This window comes from Typopeltis vanoorti, chromosome 4, assembly GCF_054136105.1.
Source record: "Typopeltis vanoorti isolate ZY-2024b chromosome 4, IOZ_Tvanoo_1.0, whole genome shotgun sequence".
Classification (NCBI taxonomy): Eukaryota; Metazoa; Arthropoda; class Arachnida; order Uropygi; family Thelyphonidae; genus Typopeltis; species Typopeltis vanoorti.
In genome coordinates this window covers 5,912,833-5,930,535 of record NC_143552.1, presented here as the reverse complement: position 1 = coordinate 5,930,535, position 17,703 = coordinate 5,912,833, and the positions used below count along the sequence as shown (strand labels likewise).

The 17,703-nt window shown below is 37.1% G+C and overlaps 1 protein-coding gene across 1 annotated transcript in view; it reads right to left on the bottom strand.

The window, feature by feature from the left end:
• Positions 1–17,703, bottom strand: part of LOC150107087 (telomerase-binding protein EST1A-like) — a 330,605-nt gene that overhangs the window by 104,919 nt on the left and 207,983 nt on the right. The window contains exons 14-15 of the mRNA XM_090390990.1: positions 4,882–5,055; positions 1,619–1,789 (exon numbers count right to left, since the gene is read on the bottom strand). Coding sequence (XP_090247116.1) covers positions 1,619–1,789; positions 4,882–5,055 — 345 coding nt within the window. The remainder of the gene's footprint in view (positions 1–1,618; positions 1,790–4,881; positions 5,056–17,703) is intronic.

Sequence of the window (17,703 nt, the reverse complement as noted above, 5' to 3'; positions counted from 1 at the left end):
TTTTTGAGTTAAACATGGTGTTTGCCTGATTTTCCTTCATTGCACCGCTCATAAAATTAATTGGACCTTTGTGGAACCCTCAAAGGCTAATAATAACCTCGGCCTGAAGATAAAGTGATAATATAACTATAGTTTATGGTAGATTCCTCTATATTATTTAGACTAATCTGAATATAGGATTGTGCAGTATAATACAAATTTCTTTATATTCAGATGAGTATCAATCAACAACTAACGAAGAATAATGGAATATTAAGAGGTAAGAATAAGTTTAACAAACCGACATAATTGGAGCAGTCAGTTAGGTGGGACATTCCAACAGTGGCACATATGAACAGGCCACCAATGTGACAGCTCAGGATGACACCTCTCTCAAAGTCACCGAGTTCACATTGTGTTGCCATACCACCTGTATTCAATTGCTACGATGAAATACTGCTTCCTAGTATCTGTACACCAGTTTTTATGTTATTAACAAATGTTCTGGAATGTTCCATAACTTCAAATAGCAGGGGTGTCTGAACATATATATATTAAAATACAGTAAGTCCTTGATTTATATGGATTCATAGATAGGTGGTTGAGGTATTTCATCTTAGACTAGTAAGCGGCCACACAGCTGATAGTGTCATTGCCATTTGTTTATTTCTATCTTGAGTGTCTTGTTAGTGAACCTGTGTAGTACTAATTGAAAGCAAGATATAAACTCCAAGCATGTCTATGAAACATAAAAGTGATGAAAATACATGTATCACAGTGGTGAAAAGATTGGCATGATAACTATGGATACTGATGTTGATTATTAAACAACATGAAAAAGATAATAAGTTCATAAGCATTGGACATGCTTATGAAATTAATGAATTGACTGTTTGAAATATTATAAAAACAAAGTTTGCAGTATGCAACACATGAAAAATTCAGTGCAATGCAATCCCCAATCACTTCCAAAAAATCAACACATTAATTGAAAAATTGAAAAAAAAAATTACTGGCAATTTGGATCGAAGACATGCAACAATAATGAATGCTAATAAGTCTTATGCTTATACAATGGAAAAATCCAAGATTGATATTGCATAACATAAACTGATTAAAAAAAAAAAAAAAAAAAGCTGCAGTAGTACAGACTGCAACTATGTACTAGTAGAGCATTACAAATTCATAATGGGTATGTAATACTGTTCTCACATTGTATTCATACCATTACACATGTATATTTATGTACTTGATAGGATAATGAATAACCTTTTCTTAAAGTTTTTCTGTCATAAGCAGAACCTATTTAACTTTATTTATCATTTGAAATTAACATATATCTCAAAAATCCATCATAATCACCATTTTACTTATTCAGGTTTTCAACATGTGCTGTAACCTTCAGAACAATTTTGAAAGTTGTTTTTACTCAGTTATAATATAAATTAGTTTCCAAGAAATTCTTATTTAATCCCTTATCAAAGTGTAAGCAAACAACATTTACACCTGAAGATACTTCACGCACAAACTTCATTTGCTTACACTAGGATAAGAGATTAAAAGAATATAATTTCTTGGCAACTTCAGAACAAATTAACATTTTTACATTACATTGTATTAAAACCAGGCAAAGACATACCTGAATCTGTGCTTTATGTTTATCTTGTTGGGCTTTGGTTCTTTTTAATAGCTCTTTCCGTGTCCACAAAGTTTTCAATTCACTGTCTTCGTGTCCTTCAAGTGTTGCCACTAGATGAATTTCTCCTCTGTCATCAATAACTTCTTCAATATCGATATTGTCATCATCACTCTAAATATAAGAATACTAACAATTAAGGGAGATAAGGAATAAGCAAAAGTTAAAGTGCTGACCAAAGACTTAAAGAAAAAAAGATCATGAATATTAATTTCATGAACAAGATTACAAAATTACTTAAAACTAATTTGGTACATTTAATTCAAACACTCAAACAGTAAACACAGAAAGAGATCATGATTATAACTTGAAAGCAAAAGGAAGGAAGTGCACTACACTCTTAATGTTATCTGATTTTATATTACTTTATATTCCTGTTCCAGTTGACTAAATTACTGCATATATAAAAAATATATATCAGCTACATGGCAAAATATTTTGCAAGCTATTGAGAAAGCTTAGAAACAGTCTAAAGAGTAAGTGCTATAAAAGGAATCACAGATGATAAAGGAAACATTAAAACTGAAAATAAAGATATTCTGGAAGTCTAAAGTAATTACTTTGAAAGAATGAAAAATGAAACAAGCAGCAACAGCACAGTGGTAGAATTATAAGCTATTAAAGGGGTTTTATAAGAATGGCACAAAGGTAATTATGCAACAAATAGAGAACTAGGGGGTGACCATCAATGGAAATTGAGTAAGAGTGTGGTTAGTAAGGATGTGCAAACTAGATTGTTTGCATGAAAAGCAATGAATAAGAGTAATGAATTGCCAAAATTAGTTGCGAGTACACTGACAGTGAATGAGTTTAAGGAGACGTACGATAGATTTTGATGTGTATAAAATGAGATTTCCCACAAAGAGTCTGGAATCTTTGGTGATACCCGTATAATAATAATAAATTAGCCATTCTCTGGCAAGCAACATCACATCTGACAATGGCACAGGTGCCACCCTTGCAGTGAAGTATGCAATTTGGACAGTAGAGGATGCAACTGCAATTTTGGTTTTTGTCAGGAGTAAGATGTCTGATCTGCACAGTGAATGTGAATGCCATATGATGGCATTCACATTCACATTCATATGTGAATGCCACTTAAGTTAGCCTTCTCCACTCCTATGTATGCAGAAGCTGAGTAGGAATGATGCCTGGAGGGTGGCTTTGTCTTCAGGTGTTGTTACTGTGGTGCTTCTGAATGCGAGACAGATGGAAGAAGCTGCACTCAGTGGCCATAAATCCAAATCATGTAAATAACTCCATTTACACAAGCGAGGCAAGTTAACTTCATTTAACTCTCTTCAAGCAAGATTTCATGTAATCGTCGCAGACAGAGAATGATGCAGGAGTTTTAGTTGCTATCAGTTGTAATATGATAAATTTTTCTTAGACTGCCTTGGCACACATATGGTAAAACTAAGTGTTTGGATATTAGGCAGAAATTTTCATTGTGTAATGAAGGATGCTATTCTAACAAGAATAATTTCTCTAATGTGATCAAGGCAATCAATTTTTAACATAGCCATGGAAAAAATACAAGTTTCATCTATTTAGGAGATGAAACTTGCCCAGTTGTCTTATCCATTTTACAACTAGATAAGACGAGATCTAGAATGTCAGGTAAGTGTTAAGGTTGTATGCCTGGTTGGCTAAAGCAAATAGCACACTCACTATCCAACCAACAAGTTGTGGGTTCAAATTCCACCACCGGCTTGAATATATCTGAATGTCCAGTGTGAGACCACTATCTTGGTTATTGGAGGCCTGAAGCAGCTTGAAAAAAGTTCCATGTTTGGTTTCTAGAGCTTACCTTCAAGACTGATCAGTGGAACTCAAAGAAGTCAGCTGTGATTCTCAGAATTAGGGGTGTGGTAAAGATAGAAGATAAGTTAGAATGGAACAAGGAAACCTTAAATCACAAAAACTGAAAAACAGAAGGGATTCAAGAAGATATGGAGAGTGCTGTGGACAGTTAAGATGTAGTGTTTGATGTAGCAGCTATCTGAAATTCAATCAAAAACAGCAGGTGAAGGTGTGATTTATACTCTGAATGGTGGTGAAGTGAATGCAAAACTGTTTTTTTTCCATGTTTAAAGACTACTATAATGGTCACACTGAAGATAGGCCATATGATTTGATCTGAATGCCTATGTGAAGTTTGTTTATGCTATGTTTACATATATTTATATGTTCATAGAGTACAACCAGAAGTCTGTCACAATGCCAGGGCCTTCCTTCAGGAAAAGTCTGGTAAAAGAGGCTGCAGAAGGATTATGTGACAGCAAATCAGGAAGGCCGCTAAGGAGTTACAATCAAGTTCAGTCTGCTAAATTGAGACATTTGTCACCAGAACTACTTTACTGCTGTATTCATGAATGGAAGAGGTTTTGAGTCACTACAGAATATTTGAAATGTCGTCTAAGAGCATCACTCACATCAAGTGTTAAAAAGGCGTTGAATGGTAGAATAGGGACTCATGTTATAGAGACCAAAGATGCCATCAGTGTTTTCAACTTCTTCAGGCTTACAATAAACAAGATAGTTGTGCTTTTCACCAAGAAAAGCACCACCATATTTAGACCTATTATATAGAAGGTGATATTAAAAATCATCTTTAATAGGTCTAGATATAAACAATCAATCAGTTTAACTCATAGGATGTGTCAGACCAACACACAACCAACTGGATGACAGGGCTCAAATGAACTTGGTGAATGGTTCTTGCAACTGTCATTGCAAAAATGATTTGCATGATTTAAAGCATACATATGTGTGGGCATGCATCTGTATTTTTGTGAATCTCTCATGAAAGGTTAGATGATCTTTTTTTTTTTTTTTTTAGTATTCTGGTTGGGCTACTAAACATACTAGGTTTACAAACCACTAAAAAGCATCTAATAAGCAAGGTGGTCTCAAACCAAATAACAAAAATTATACATTTAAAGACAAGCATCCAAGCCACAGTGGATTCCAAACAGCCTGTTGGACTGGATGGAGAGCAGATATACCAATGCTCAGCCAACCAGAAGAACAATCCACTTATCAACACCTCCATAAGATTCCACTTGATCAAGTGCACTGCAAAGGACTAAAACTAGTCATAATGATAAAAATAGACAAGCATAACATTTTTTCTTTATACATAAACATTTTCTCACTCTGAAAGTTATCATTCTTTTTGTGTCAGATAATCAAAAATTACTCACAAAATCCCACATAGCTTCTTGTCCTGATTCTGCAGAGTCATCTAATATCTCTGTTACTAAAGATATAAATTTTTTGTTTCCTACATCAAACTCAAGGTAAGGTGTTGGGATACCACAGAGATAATCACCAAAAAACTGAATGCGACTAATCCTCAAACTATGTTTCACTCGTTCCTGGAAATCATATTTTGAACTATAAACACATTAGGCAATATATATATATATATATATATTAAAAACAAGAAAAATCATGTACAAATGGAACTGTTAATATTACTTTATTTCTTTGCTAAAATTTTTCAGCAATTCACAGTTTTACACACTTAAAATTTTTTAAATACTAATTTAATCTATTTAATACATTAACCCAAGTAATATACTGCTCAAAACTTAGGAGATATTTTGGTTTTCTTGTAAATTATAGTTATAAAAATAATTTACAAATGTAACACATTTATTTAAAAATGTTCTTAATATACAACAGTGTATAATATGCAACTGCATACAAAATCATGTTAAGACTTGTTGAAACGTGTCTTAGCCATGTTAGTATGTGGGGGGGTATAAAAGCGTGGCTTGTTGCATTCAGTTACATAAGTGCATAATTATCACTTCAATGGTAAACTTGTGTCACCTACCACCCATTATTTTGTTAAAAATGGCAGAGCAACATGATATCCTGGAATCCATGGCTTGGAGAGCCATTGGTCGATTAGAAGCTGGACAAATGCACCACGTTGTCGCTGAAGGTTGTTGTATACCTCAAAGTGTAATTTCGCAACATTGGAATCGCTTTCTGGAGACGGGAAATGTTTGAAATTATCTTCATGCATAGGTTTATATGCTCAAACACCAATGGTTTGCTTACTGCAAATCACAAAAGAGCCAGAAGAATTTGGGCACAGGAACACTGCAACTGGACAAATGAGGATTGGGCTCGTGTACTTTTTAGTGAAGAGTCCAGATTCAGCCTGCAACCAGATAAGATAACCGACGTATCTTGATATGCCGTGAAAGTGGAACAAGAAATAATCCACAGTTTGTTCGTGAAAGACCCCAACATCAAGGTGGGAGCTTGATGGTATGGGCTGGAATAAGTATAGGTGGCCATACTGATCTCTATTTTATCAGAAACAGTTCCTTAACAGTCCAAAGGTATTGCGATGAGATTATGGAACCTACAGTTCGTCAGTAACTGTAGGTTCCAAAATGAGACTTGTTGTAACACGCACAAAACTAACTGAAACATGCAGAAGAAAGACTGGAATCCTAATTAGATGGGGCACTCTCTATAGACACCAGTCAGCAGCCTAGGATGTAAACTGGAATCTTGAAGTATTAGCATTTCTCAAATTCTGGGAAGTTTTATGCAACCATATTTATTTAAATTAGGCTGATTTTTAAGGTACCCTGTAGGTGACACAGATATGTTGTCCTACATCTGTGATACAAGGACAAGGGCTACTGCATCAAGAGTGGGTGCAGCTAAAGAAGCTAGCTCCTAAGAGACTGAGGGGTGCCTCACTGAATGTGGGAAGTATGATTGGTAGAGGTAGAAAGTTAGCAGATTTCATGAAAAGAAGAAGAGTGGACATGTTTTGTGTGCAAGAAACTAGGCGGTGAGGTAACAAAGCAAAAGAACTGGGAGATGAGAGAAAAATTCTTCACTATGGGAGAACTGGGAGATGGTTACAAGCTATTCTATAGTGGAGAATAAGAGATGGGAAGAATTGGAATGGGAATTATATTGTGTAATGAAATGAAAGAATGTGGGGTGGAAGTAATTAATAGAAATGACAAAATTATGTACGTGAAATTAAACTATGAAAATTATATAGTTAATTTGATTAGTGTGTATGCCCCACATGTTGGATCTACAGATGAAGAAAAGGAAGCATTCTAGACACAAATGGATGGAGTGATGTAAGGATTGAAGGAAGAGGAAAATGTGATTATTGTGGGTGATGATCAGTGTGAGAGAATACATGGAGGTCATGGGATATGGGAAACGAATCAGAAAGGTTTTTATTATTATTATTGTTCTGGGCAACTCCAAGGAGTCAACTGACTCATCGAGGGAGGCCCTAACATCATGTCAAGAACAACTATTCGACATTGACACAGTATCTATCATACCTTGCCTTGAACTCATTCACAGTCGTAGCACCCACAACAGACTCTGGAAGCTTATTCCACTCATTTACCACTCTCCAAGTAAAACACCTAGCTCTAACTCCCTTGTCAACCACGCTCTTGCCAAGCTTCCATGCATGGCCCCTAGTCCTCCCACCACCAGTCATATTTTCAAAAATATCTTCTGGATCGATCTTATAGAAACCCTTCAGTAATTTGAATGTATCAATCATATCACCCCTTTTCTGCCTATCGACCAATTTTTCCAACCCACAAATTTTCAAACTTTTCTCATAAGGTTCATTCCACAGACCTGCTAACATCTTGGTCACTCGTCTCTGGATCCTCTCCACTTCCTCCCCCCATCACGAAGAAACCCTGATGCCCATAACTGGGCACAGTAGTCCAGATGGGGTCTTATCAAGGCTCGATACAGAGGAACAACAACTTGTTTGTCACTGCATGTTAAAGTATTTTTAAGAAGCCAAGTGATTTGATGAGCTGATTTAGTCACTTTTGCAATGTGCCCTCTAAACTTCAATTCCGTATCCACCAACACTCCCAAATCCCTGGCCTCATCAATCTCCTGGAGTACGGTTCCACCAATGCATAAGGTTATGCATTTCACCCCGAAATGCATAACGTTACACTTTGCCACATTAAATTGACATCCATTTGTTCTAGCCCAGTCCTCAAAACTATCCAAATCATCCTGTAAATTTTTGACATCCTGTGCACTCACAATTGCTCTACCCAACTTTGCATCATCAGCAAACAAGTGAACACTTCCTCACAAATCCTTTCCTATATCATTGATGAACAAATTGAAAAGCAGTGGTACAAGAACAGAGCCCTGCAGCACACCACTAGTCACAAGCCGTCTTTTAGACTCCACTCCTGCATAAACCACTCTCTGGTATCTCTCCTTCAACCACCCTCCAATCCATCTCACCAACCCTATATCTATCCCCATCTGCTCCAGTTTACTGATTAGGGTTCCATGTGGTATCCTGTCAAAGGCCTTGGCATGGTCCAGTAGTATCACTGTAAACCCATTACCCCTATCCAGTTCAGCCGTCACTGTGTTATAAAACATGAGCAAGTTACTGAGGCATGATCTACCCTTCACTAAACCATGTTGTCCCCCATACAATATCCCTTTTTCATCCATCCAATCCTGTATTCTTTTCTTGACTAATTTCTCCAAGACCTTGACAATGATTCCTGATATGCTAATCGGTCGGTAATTTACAACAGCAGTCTTGGAACCACCTTTATGCAGTGGAACTATTTTCCCCTCTTTCCACCCCCTCGGGACTAACCCAGACCCGAGACTCAAATTAAACAAAATGGTCAAGGGTAGTGACGATTCTTTAGCTGCTTCTCGTACGACACGAGCTGGTATACCATCCAATCCCACGGATTTATTGACATTGAGGTTATGCAATAGACTACTAACCTCCACTTCATTCATCACAATTCCCATATAATCTACTGATTTATTTGTTTCTGCAAAATGTCACTACCTGGATGATATATACTTGCAAAGTGCTCACTGAGTAACTCAACTATATCAACTGATTCAGTTACCTCCCTACCATCGGCATTCTTTAAAATCATTCTGCCATGTACATTTTTCCTTTTACTTGCTACACATCTAAAAAACTGTTTAGGATTCTCTTTAGCCTGCATGGCCAATGTTCTTTCGTAATCCTTTTTTTTGCTTTACCACACTTGTTACCCTTCTGGCCGGCGCTTTATACCGTTCATGTGCCTGCCGGTCACCTTTCTCCTTAAATTCCCTCCATAGTTGTTTCTTTTTTTGCTGCTCAAGCTTAATGGTGTTATTCATCCATTTAACCCCTACTTGATTTATTATTCGGACTGTAGGTATACAGTCAGCCATTGCTTCATGCAAACACTTCTTAACTGCCTCCCATGCACTATCAACTTCTAGTCCTTGCAGTTGTACATGCCATGGCACTGAACCACTCAAATTCCTAAGTTTGTCATACTTTCCAGCCTGATAATTCCACATGTACCACCCTGTCTTAATTGAAAATTCCACACCTTTAGCCACCTCGCAAGTCAAGACGCTATGATCACTCTCACCAATTGGTGGCAATGTGGTCATATTTGTTACAGCCAAATCCTCAGATGTAATTACTAGGTTAAGCACTCTCTGACCCCTAGTATTTTCCATTACATGCTGTCGCAGATAGTTATCCTTTAATAACCGCATAAAATCCAATTCCTTCCTCCCGTGTGTCCTCTCTTCACTCCAATCAATCCGATCGTAGTTGAAATCTCCCATAATAATTACCCTCCTTCCACTCATTTCTTCTATTTGCTTGTGCATACTGTCACCACCATCTTTCCCATCATCTGGTCTATAGCAGCAGCCAATTGTATATTTAGTTCTGCTAGCCATAATCTCACACCAAATGGCCTCAAATGTGCTCTTTTCTCTATCCTGCAATTCAACTTCTATTCTCCTTGGCTGTAGCTCATCAGCTATCATCAACAATGCTCCTTCTCCCCCCATTTTATTCTCCCTGTCATTCCTGAACACACTATACCCATCACATTCAATCCCACTAGCTATATCATCTACAGTCAGCAATGATTCACTAATACCAATAACCTGTGGTCTGGAAGTGCCAACCATGGCCAAAAACTCTTCTTCTTGTTCCTAATACTCCTAGCATTAGTGTACATGAATTTAAGACCCCCATTAGCCCCAAGCCTATCTTAATGCCTTATATTAACTATCCCACTCTGATTTGTTGTCCTTATTCGCTCGGGCATATTATATTCATTCATACATTCAACTGCCTCCCTAAGGACTGTATATCTACCCCCCCCCACTTAATAAATCTAGTTTCCCTGAATTTGCACATCCACTACATTCAGCAACACTTTCTCAAGTCTCCTTACACCGTAACCATTTAAATGCAAGCCATCCATCTTATATAGATCCTTTCGCCCATCGAACTCACTCCACACATCCACAAATTACACACCACTCGTCATACATAACCCATGCATAAAGTCATTTGCCATTATGGCCCTGCTTTTAAACATTTCACTGTCATACTGTGGCAAAAGACTAATCATTCTACATCTCTCACTCTTTTCTTTTGCTACCTCAAACAATTCATTCAGGTCTTCTATCATTTCCATTTTATCTCCTTTCAAATCATTCGTACCTGCCACAACAATCATTTCTTTCACCCTTTCCTTTTGCTCTCTAATAGACTCAGTTACAACATCCTTTATGGTCGCACGAGGTTGATACGATTTTGTCAAATCCTCTACTAACACACCTCGTAGTAACGAGTCTCTATACAGCACTCTATCCTTCATTTTGTTCGTGTTCACACTCATACGCCTATTTTTCCTGTGATACTTTTTATTATTGGTTGGTTCATTCAGTCGACTTTTGCTCATATGCTCTAGCTGTTGTTTTGCCCTTTGTATTGCACCATTCAACAATGCGATCTCACTCATTGCATATATCTCATCTTTTTTATTCTCTGTAAAACCATTAATACTATCATTCACACTCTCACAATTCTCTGGTACAACCTCACCGTTTCTTGTCATATCCCTATTTTCTTCATTCTGAAGTTTGACAAAAATATCACACTAACGATCCGAAATACATTTCAATTCCTCATTCTCCCTACATTTTCTAAACACATTCACTCCTTTATTATCATCTAACCACACTCTGACCGCACTCCGCAAAGCGTACATTTCGCAGATAGTACACTGAATCATCTCCTTTACATTACCGTTCTTGAAAGAAGATGGCAAACCATCATTACTGGCCGCCATTTTCCTTCGTACTGGAGCCATACTTACTAGTAACGTATTTTATCAAATTATAAATTATAAACACCAAAAACACACAAACAGACGCACTAAGATATGCAAGGCAAACAAAACTACGCAATATTAAAGTAAATTTATCAACGATAACTGAAAATAACACTTATCTTATCTGGAACTTTCATGAACACTACACACTACAAATCCTGCTAGCGGCGACTTCCCCTTTTAAGAATAATAGAGTTCGCTATTACATTTAAATGGCTCTAATGAATACTTTCTTCAGCAAGAGGGCAGAACATCCGATCACGTATACAAGATTTGAGGCATAATATCTCAAATGGACTATTTGATGTACAGAAGAACACATCTCGAGGAAGATACAGAGGAGAGCAATTAGACTTATTAATGACCCATCTCTTACTAACTTACTCCCCCTCACTTTCGCATAGACGTTTGGTTTCTGTAATATGTATATTCTACAAATAATTCCATGGGAAATGCTCATCTGAAATAACATCAATAATTCCTCCACTCAGTACTAAGTTCATTGGAACACGTACAGCTACTGCTCAACATCCTTTCACAGTGCACCTAGAAACAAACAGAACAAGTTTCTTTTCCTCCTCCTTCATCCCTGCAATTGCTGTATTGTGGAACAGTCTCCCTCCTGTTGTATTCCCAAGAAATACAATTTACAGTCATTTAAGTCAAATGTAAACAAGTTCCTCCTTTCCCAATTCACTACCCATACACGTACTTATGTACTACAGGTTGATCAACCAACCGCTTATGTATGGGTTCAACATAAAAAATAAATATTAAAAAAAAAAATGGTAGCAACAGATGAAAGAAGTTTTAGCAAATTAAAACTTATCACACATATTTGCGATCGCCAATGGGAAGTGAGAGATTAAATTCTTTAGCCTTGTTATTTATTAAAAATGCTGTTAATAGACAAAACAGACATTAGTGTAAGAATAAACCTTTTGCAGATTTAAAATCAAGGAAAAAATACACATGTAATTGATTAAATTAATTAGAGTGTAAAATCAATAATTTTTGTTTGTAATCATTTTTATTTGTTTCTTTTTTATGTAGTATATCTGAGTGAATAAAAATATAAATAATGAAGTTATAAAATTATTAATAATTTGAAAATATACTTATACTTACACAATTAGAAAGGACTTAAGTATTTAAAAAAAAACTTAGGGGCAGCACAAACGGAGTCCACCTGGGACACAAAATTATCTTGGACTGGCTCTGAATGGAGACACTGCCTATGAAGAAGTCCAATCAAAGCAAGTTTAGTGCTACAGAAATGAGGATGCTTCAATGGCTGTGTGAAGTAACAAGGAAAGATCAGATGAGGAAAGAACACATCAGAGGTACTGTAAAAGTGACTGCAATTACAAACAAAATATAAGAAGCATGATTAAGATGGTATGGACATATGAGGTGAAATAAAAAATATGTCTATGCGGTTAGCCTAGTGGCTGTGCACTTCACAACCATATGCCTGGGGAAGGAGTGTCCTTGGTTCGATTCCCGTTGGTGATGTGAGGAGTTGAAGGATCTTCCTCAGCCATAGCTAAGTTAGCCAGTCTTGGGCATGGACAGTAGGGTTTTTTCCCCAGTTTATCCTGGGGAAACAGCCGGTTTGCCTGCTTTCATCCCAGAAAACAGGCAAACTGGCCTTGAGAACTCAACACTACGAACATAGGATACACCGGGCATACGGCTGACCACCTTATCCTTTGAACGGTTTGAGGTCTGATGATTAATAAACCCTCGACACCGCAAGGTAAACGAGGGTGAAAGGAAGATGAGATGAGATAAAAAATATAATAGATGAAGAATCATGATGATGGAAATACAAGGAGGAGGAGAAAGATCAAAGAAGAGGTGGAAAGATAATGTAGAGGAAGATCTGAAGGAGAAAAACCTGGACAAAAATGCAGTCTACAGTAGAAATCAGTGGAGAAGACACATCAGAAACAGTGACAGCATAAAGAAATGAGAGCAGCTGAAGAAGAAGAAGGAGGAGGAGGCTGATTTTTAAGAGTAGCAGCATATTCTAAAAACAGTCTTTCTCTTCTAAATTTATTGTTAGGACATGATGTTTTCTTTTTCCAATTGCTCCATCACAGTAAATTTAGAAGAGAACAACTGTTTTTAGAATCTGCTAATATATGTTAAATTAAAGATGCCAAGAAATAATATTCCTGGTTTCATCCTTTATCCTAGTGCAAGCAAACAAAGTTTGCACGTCTTGGCATTTCTACTTGATAGTATAACCAAGTAGAAAAGCTTTCACCATCTATCTCTAATCTAAAGTATTTCAGTAATAAGGTGTGACACCTTTTGGCTACTTGTATATGGAAATATGACTTCTGCATTAATTCAACCTTGGTATCACTTCGGGTTCTGGCTCCCAGTGATGAGACCTCGAATAACGTTGAAGGCTCCCACTGACGAGATCTCGGTTTCTGGCAAAGTAAGTACTTTGGTTTTCTTCCGTTTGTTTTTCACTTTAATTTATTTTACTAGTGCTAGTGGTGGTTTCGTCCCCACTAGCACTGGTTTCTTTTAATAAATATCAGGATTGCTGGTAGTGCAGTTAGTATCTGCATTACAGGATTACTTTTAGCGGTATCATGGCTGCCATTTACAGTAGCTCAAACAAACATTTGCTGGTGGTTCATGACTTATTTTTCACGGTATTAACAACACCACAAACACTTTTATCAACAAAGATGTTTTATTAACGCTAATATTTCGCTGATTTTCAACTCAGCATCATCAGAACACAACACACATGTAAACGCGACAGTGAGTGAGTGAAACAATATAATTGCAAAAGACAAAAGATCTAAAGTCCTATTTTTGGCGCCCTCTAACGGGAAAAAAAAAAAACAAAAAAAAAACAGCAGTTATCCAGGAGTTTTTCTTAGGATAACCGTCTCCCAAATTTTTGGCAAATTAATGCAACCATATTTGTTAAGGTTGGGCGAATTCTCCAAAGCCATTGCTGACTCAAAAAATAATCTTTCAGATCTATAACGACTCCTAAATAGCAAATTCGTTTTCCTCCATCTAATCCTGTGTAAAGGAGTGTCCAAAGCATGGTCTGCCAGTCCCGACTTGCCATAGTAATAGTAGCGAATGTATCTTTCATGTTCTTCCAGGCAGATGTTCACTGATCTTCCTGTTTGCCCATAATAGGCCAAGTCACAGTCACATGGAACTTCATATGGACTGTCCTACAGCAGATCTCCGAAGTTGCAGCAAAAAAAAGAATTCACAAAAGTTAAAAGCAAGCACCTAAAGAAATTTGAACTACTACAACAGCGCCAACATACGAAGTCCCGACCGCAACTTCGACGAGACCACGTGGTCGTAAACCTATCGTCGGAAACACTCACTGAAGAAGCCAAGAACGCTCTCAGTTTAGGACATAACTTTGCCGTCGCGCCCAAACAAATTCCTAAACTCGAAATTATGATGAAAGTAGAACGGGGTATCCACGATCTTCCGCCAGCAATGGCCAATAACGTGCCACTAGACATAGCAAGTATTATAAACAAGGCTAAGCCTCCAAAAAGCAATATGCCACGTAAGCAAATAACTGCCCTAAAAAAGTTATATAATAATAAAAATATTATTACAAAAGCCGATAAAGGAAATGCAACAGTTATCATGAATAAAGAAGAGTATAACAGAAAAATGCAAGATCTCATATGTGACAGTTCCACGTATCAAATTATACATCGAGACCCTACGATGTCGCAAAAGAAAAAAGTCCGAAAATTACTGAAAAAAGTGACATCATGGCCCAAAGAAATCATCAGGAAAATAAAACCAATTCATGTTAAAACACCCCATATTTATGGATTACCAAAAATCCACAAAACTAATATTCCCCTACGCCCCATAGTTGATAGCATAGATAGTCCCACATATAAACTGGCCCGGCATTTAGCTAAGTCGCTTGCCCCTCTCACTGGCAACTCCTCTACTTTTGTGAAAAATTCAATCCATTTCAAAACACTGGTTAAAAATCTAATCCTAAAAAATTCAGACATAATGGTTAGTTTCGATGTCACCTCCCTATTTACCAATGTACTACTTATAGACACTCTTGATTTAATCAAGTCTAAATTTCCCCCAGATATTTTTGAATTATTTCAAAATACCATGAATGCAGGTTACTTTACATGGGGGGGGGGGGAATTCTACAAACAGATTAATGGTACTGCTATGGGTTCCCCCCTCTCTCCCCCCGTTAGCAAATTTTTACATGGAACACTTTGAAAACAAAGTACTTACCACAGCTACATACAAGCCACAAGTGTGGTTGCGCTATGTAGATGATGTGTTTGCCATCTGGCCCCATGGACAAGACACTTTGGATGCTTTTGTCACCTACCTAAACAGCCAACACCCCAAAATTCACTTCACAGTAGAAAAAGAATCAAATAACTGTTTACCATTTCTTGACACATTAGTCACCCGCCTTTCAGATGGATCACTATCTTTTTCTATTTACAGAAAGCCTACACACACAGGAAGATACCTACATAAACAATCACATCATCATCCAGTCCAACAGTATGGCATTTTAAAAACACTTACACACAGAGCCAGAGCCATTTGTTCTAATGATACAGCTCTGACCACTGAACTCCAGTACCTGCGCCATACGTTCTTAGCCAACAGCTACAATCCCTACAAAATAGATAAAATACTACATAGGCCCATTACTCTGCCCTCCCCTAATACACAAGAATACAACATGACCATTTCTATTCCCTATATCAGAGGTACATCGGAAAAGATAGCCAAAGTATTGTTGAAACATGGCCTTCGCACCACCTTCAAATCTCATGTCAAGCTGGCAACTCTGATCTGCTCGCCAAAGGATAAACTTCACCCTTTAGCACACCCAGGAGTGTATGAAGTTCCATGTGACTGTGACTTGGCCTATTATGGGCAAACAGGAAGATCAGTGAACATCTGCCTGGAAGAACATGAAAGATACATTCGCTACTATTACTATGGCAAGTCGGGACTGGCAGACCACGCTTTGGACACTCCTTCACACAGGATTAGATGGAGGAAAACGAATTTGCTATTTAGGAGTCGTTATAGATCTGAAAGATTATATTTTGAGTCAGCAATGGCTTTGGAGAATTCTTCCAACCTTAACAAATATGGTTGCATTAATTTTCCAAAAATTTGGGAGACGGTTATCCTAAGAAAAACTCCTGGATAACTGCTGGTTTTTTTTTTTCGTTAGAGGGCGCTAAAAATAGGACTTTAGATCTTTTGTCTTTTGCAATTATATTGTTTCACTCACTCACTGTCGCGTTTACATGTGTGTTGTGCTCTGATGATGCTGAGTTGAAAATCAGCGAAATATTAGCGTTCATAAAACATCTTTGTTGATAAAAGTGTTTGTGGTGTTGTTAATACCGTGAAAAATAAGTCATGAATAACCATCAACGCCTAAGCTTATCTGTTAGATTTGCTGGTGGTGTCGAGTTATTTCTGTGTCATGGGATTATTTTATTCTCAATCTTATGACTGAAAGTTTTTCTTTTCTTCCAATTAAATGCAGAGGTTATAGTCTTTTTCCCACTTGAGATAATGGTACCAATTCCTCCAAGGGTGCAAACTCTAGGAATTGAAATTCCCAGATGTGAAGAAGCGAGATAGGTAACTAAGGTTTTAAAAGAGATAGTCGGTGCAAACAAGATCTATTCTTTCACTCCTTATGGCAGAGGGAAATATTTAATTGTAGTTAAAGATGTGAAAACAAAGGACAAACTAGTACAGGGTTTTACTTTCGAAGGTAGCACAATTATTCCTGTAATGGTCGGGAGCCAGGTAAAAACAGTAAAAATCGAAAGATTTCCAATGGAATATATAGAAAATAGTAATGAAATTCTTATACAGATATTTTCGAAATGGAGTAAGATTAGTAATATATGAAAGGGTTGGTGAAGTGAGGATCCAAATTAGTTTTCTGGTGATGTCACCTTCACAATGGATATGAAGACGCACATACCAAATTTTGTCAACATCAGTATAACTCGAGTTATGGTAAACTATCCCAGAGTACAACATCAATGCCTGCGTTGCGGTTCATATGATCACTTAGGTGGTAACTGTCCCAAATCTAAATGTTTCAACTGCATGGAGATCGGACATATCGCTAATCAGTGCCTCAATCCCTGTCAGAAATGCAAAAGTTCTGAACACCGTGTTAGCACCTGTCCGCTTAGAACTTTTGCGGAAGGAGTGGGAACCCCTGTAGAGTCAATTAGAACACCATATATATCAGACGCATAATGAAGAGTTCCTGGATCTTCCAATTCAGTCTAGTAAAGACGGCGCTTTAAAGCAAACTACACTTGGTAAAATCACAAAAAGTGCACAACCAAATAAGTTAGAAACTAGCCCAAAATTCCAGATATGCAGGAGCAACTTTTCAAATACTGATGAAACATCAGTTGAAATTACCAATAATGAACCTAAAATAACAACTGAACAGGTACACAATGAAATGCAAAAACATTCAACTGTTCTACAAAGAGAAACCAGAGAAGAAACGGAAAAACAAGTAAGACAACTGAAAGAACTTAATATGCAGACAAGATCATCAAAAAGGAAAGATGGATTAATAAAAAAAATTGAAGATAAACAAAAAAAAATAAAAAATAAAAACAACTAAAAGTAAAAGAAGTAATAAAAAAAAAAGTCAAGATGGAGAAGACTGTGGATCATCAAATGAAAATTCTTCAGGCTCAGAAGAGTTTATGGATTATGAAGATCCAACTCATGCTAATT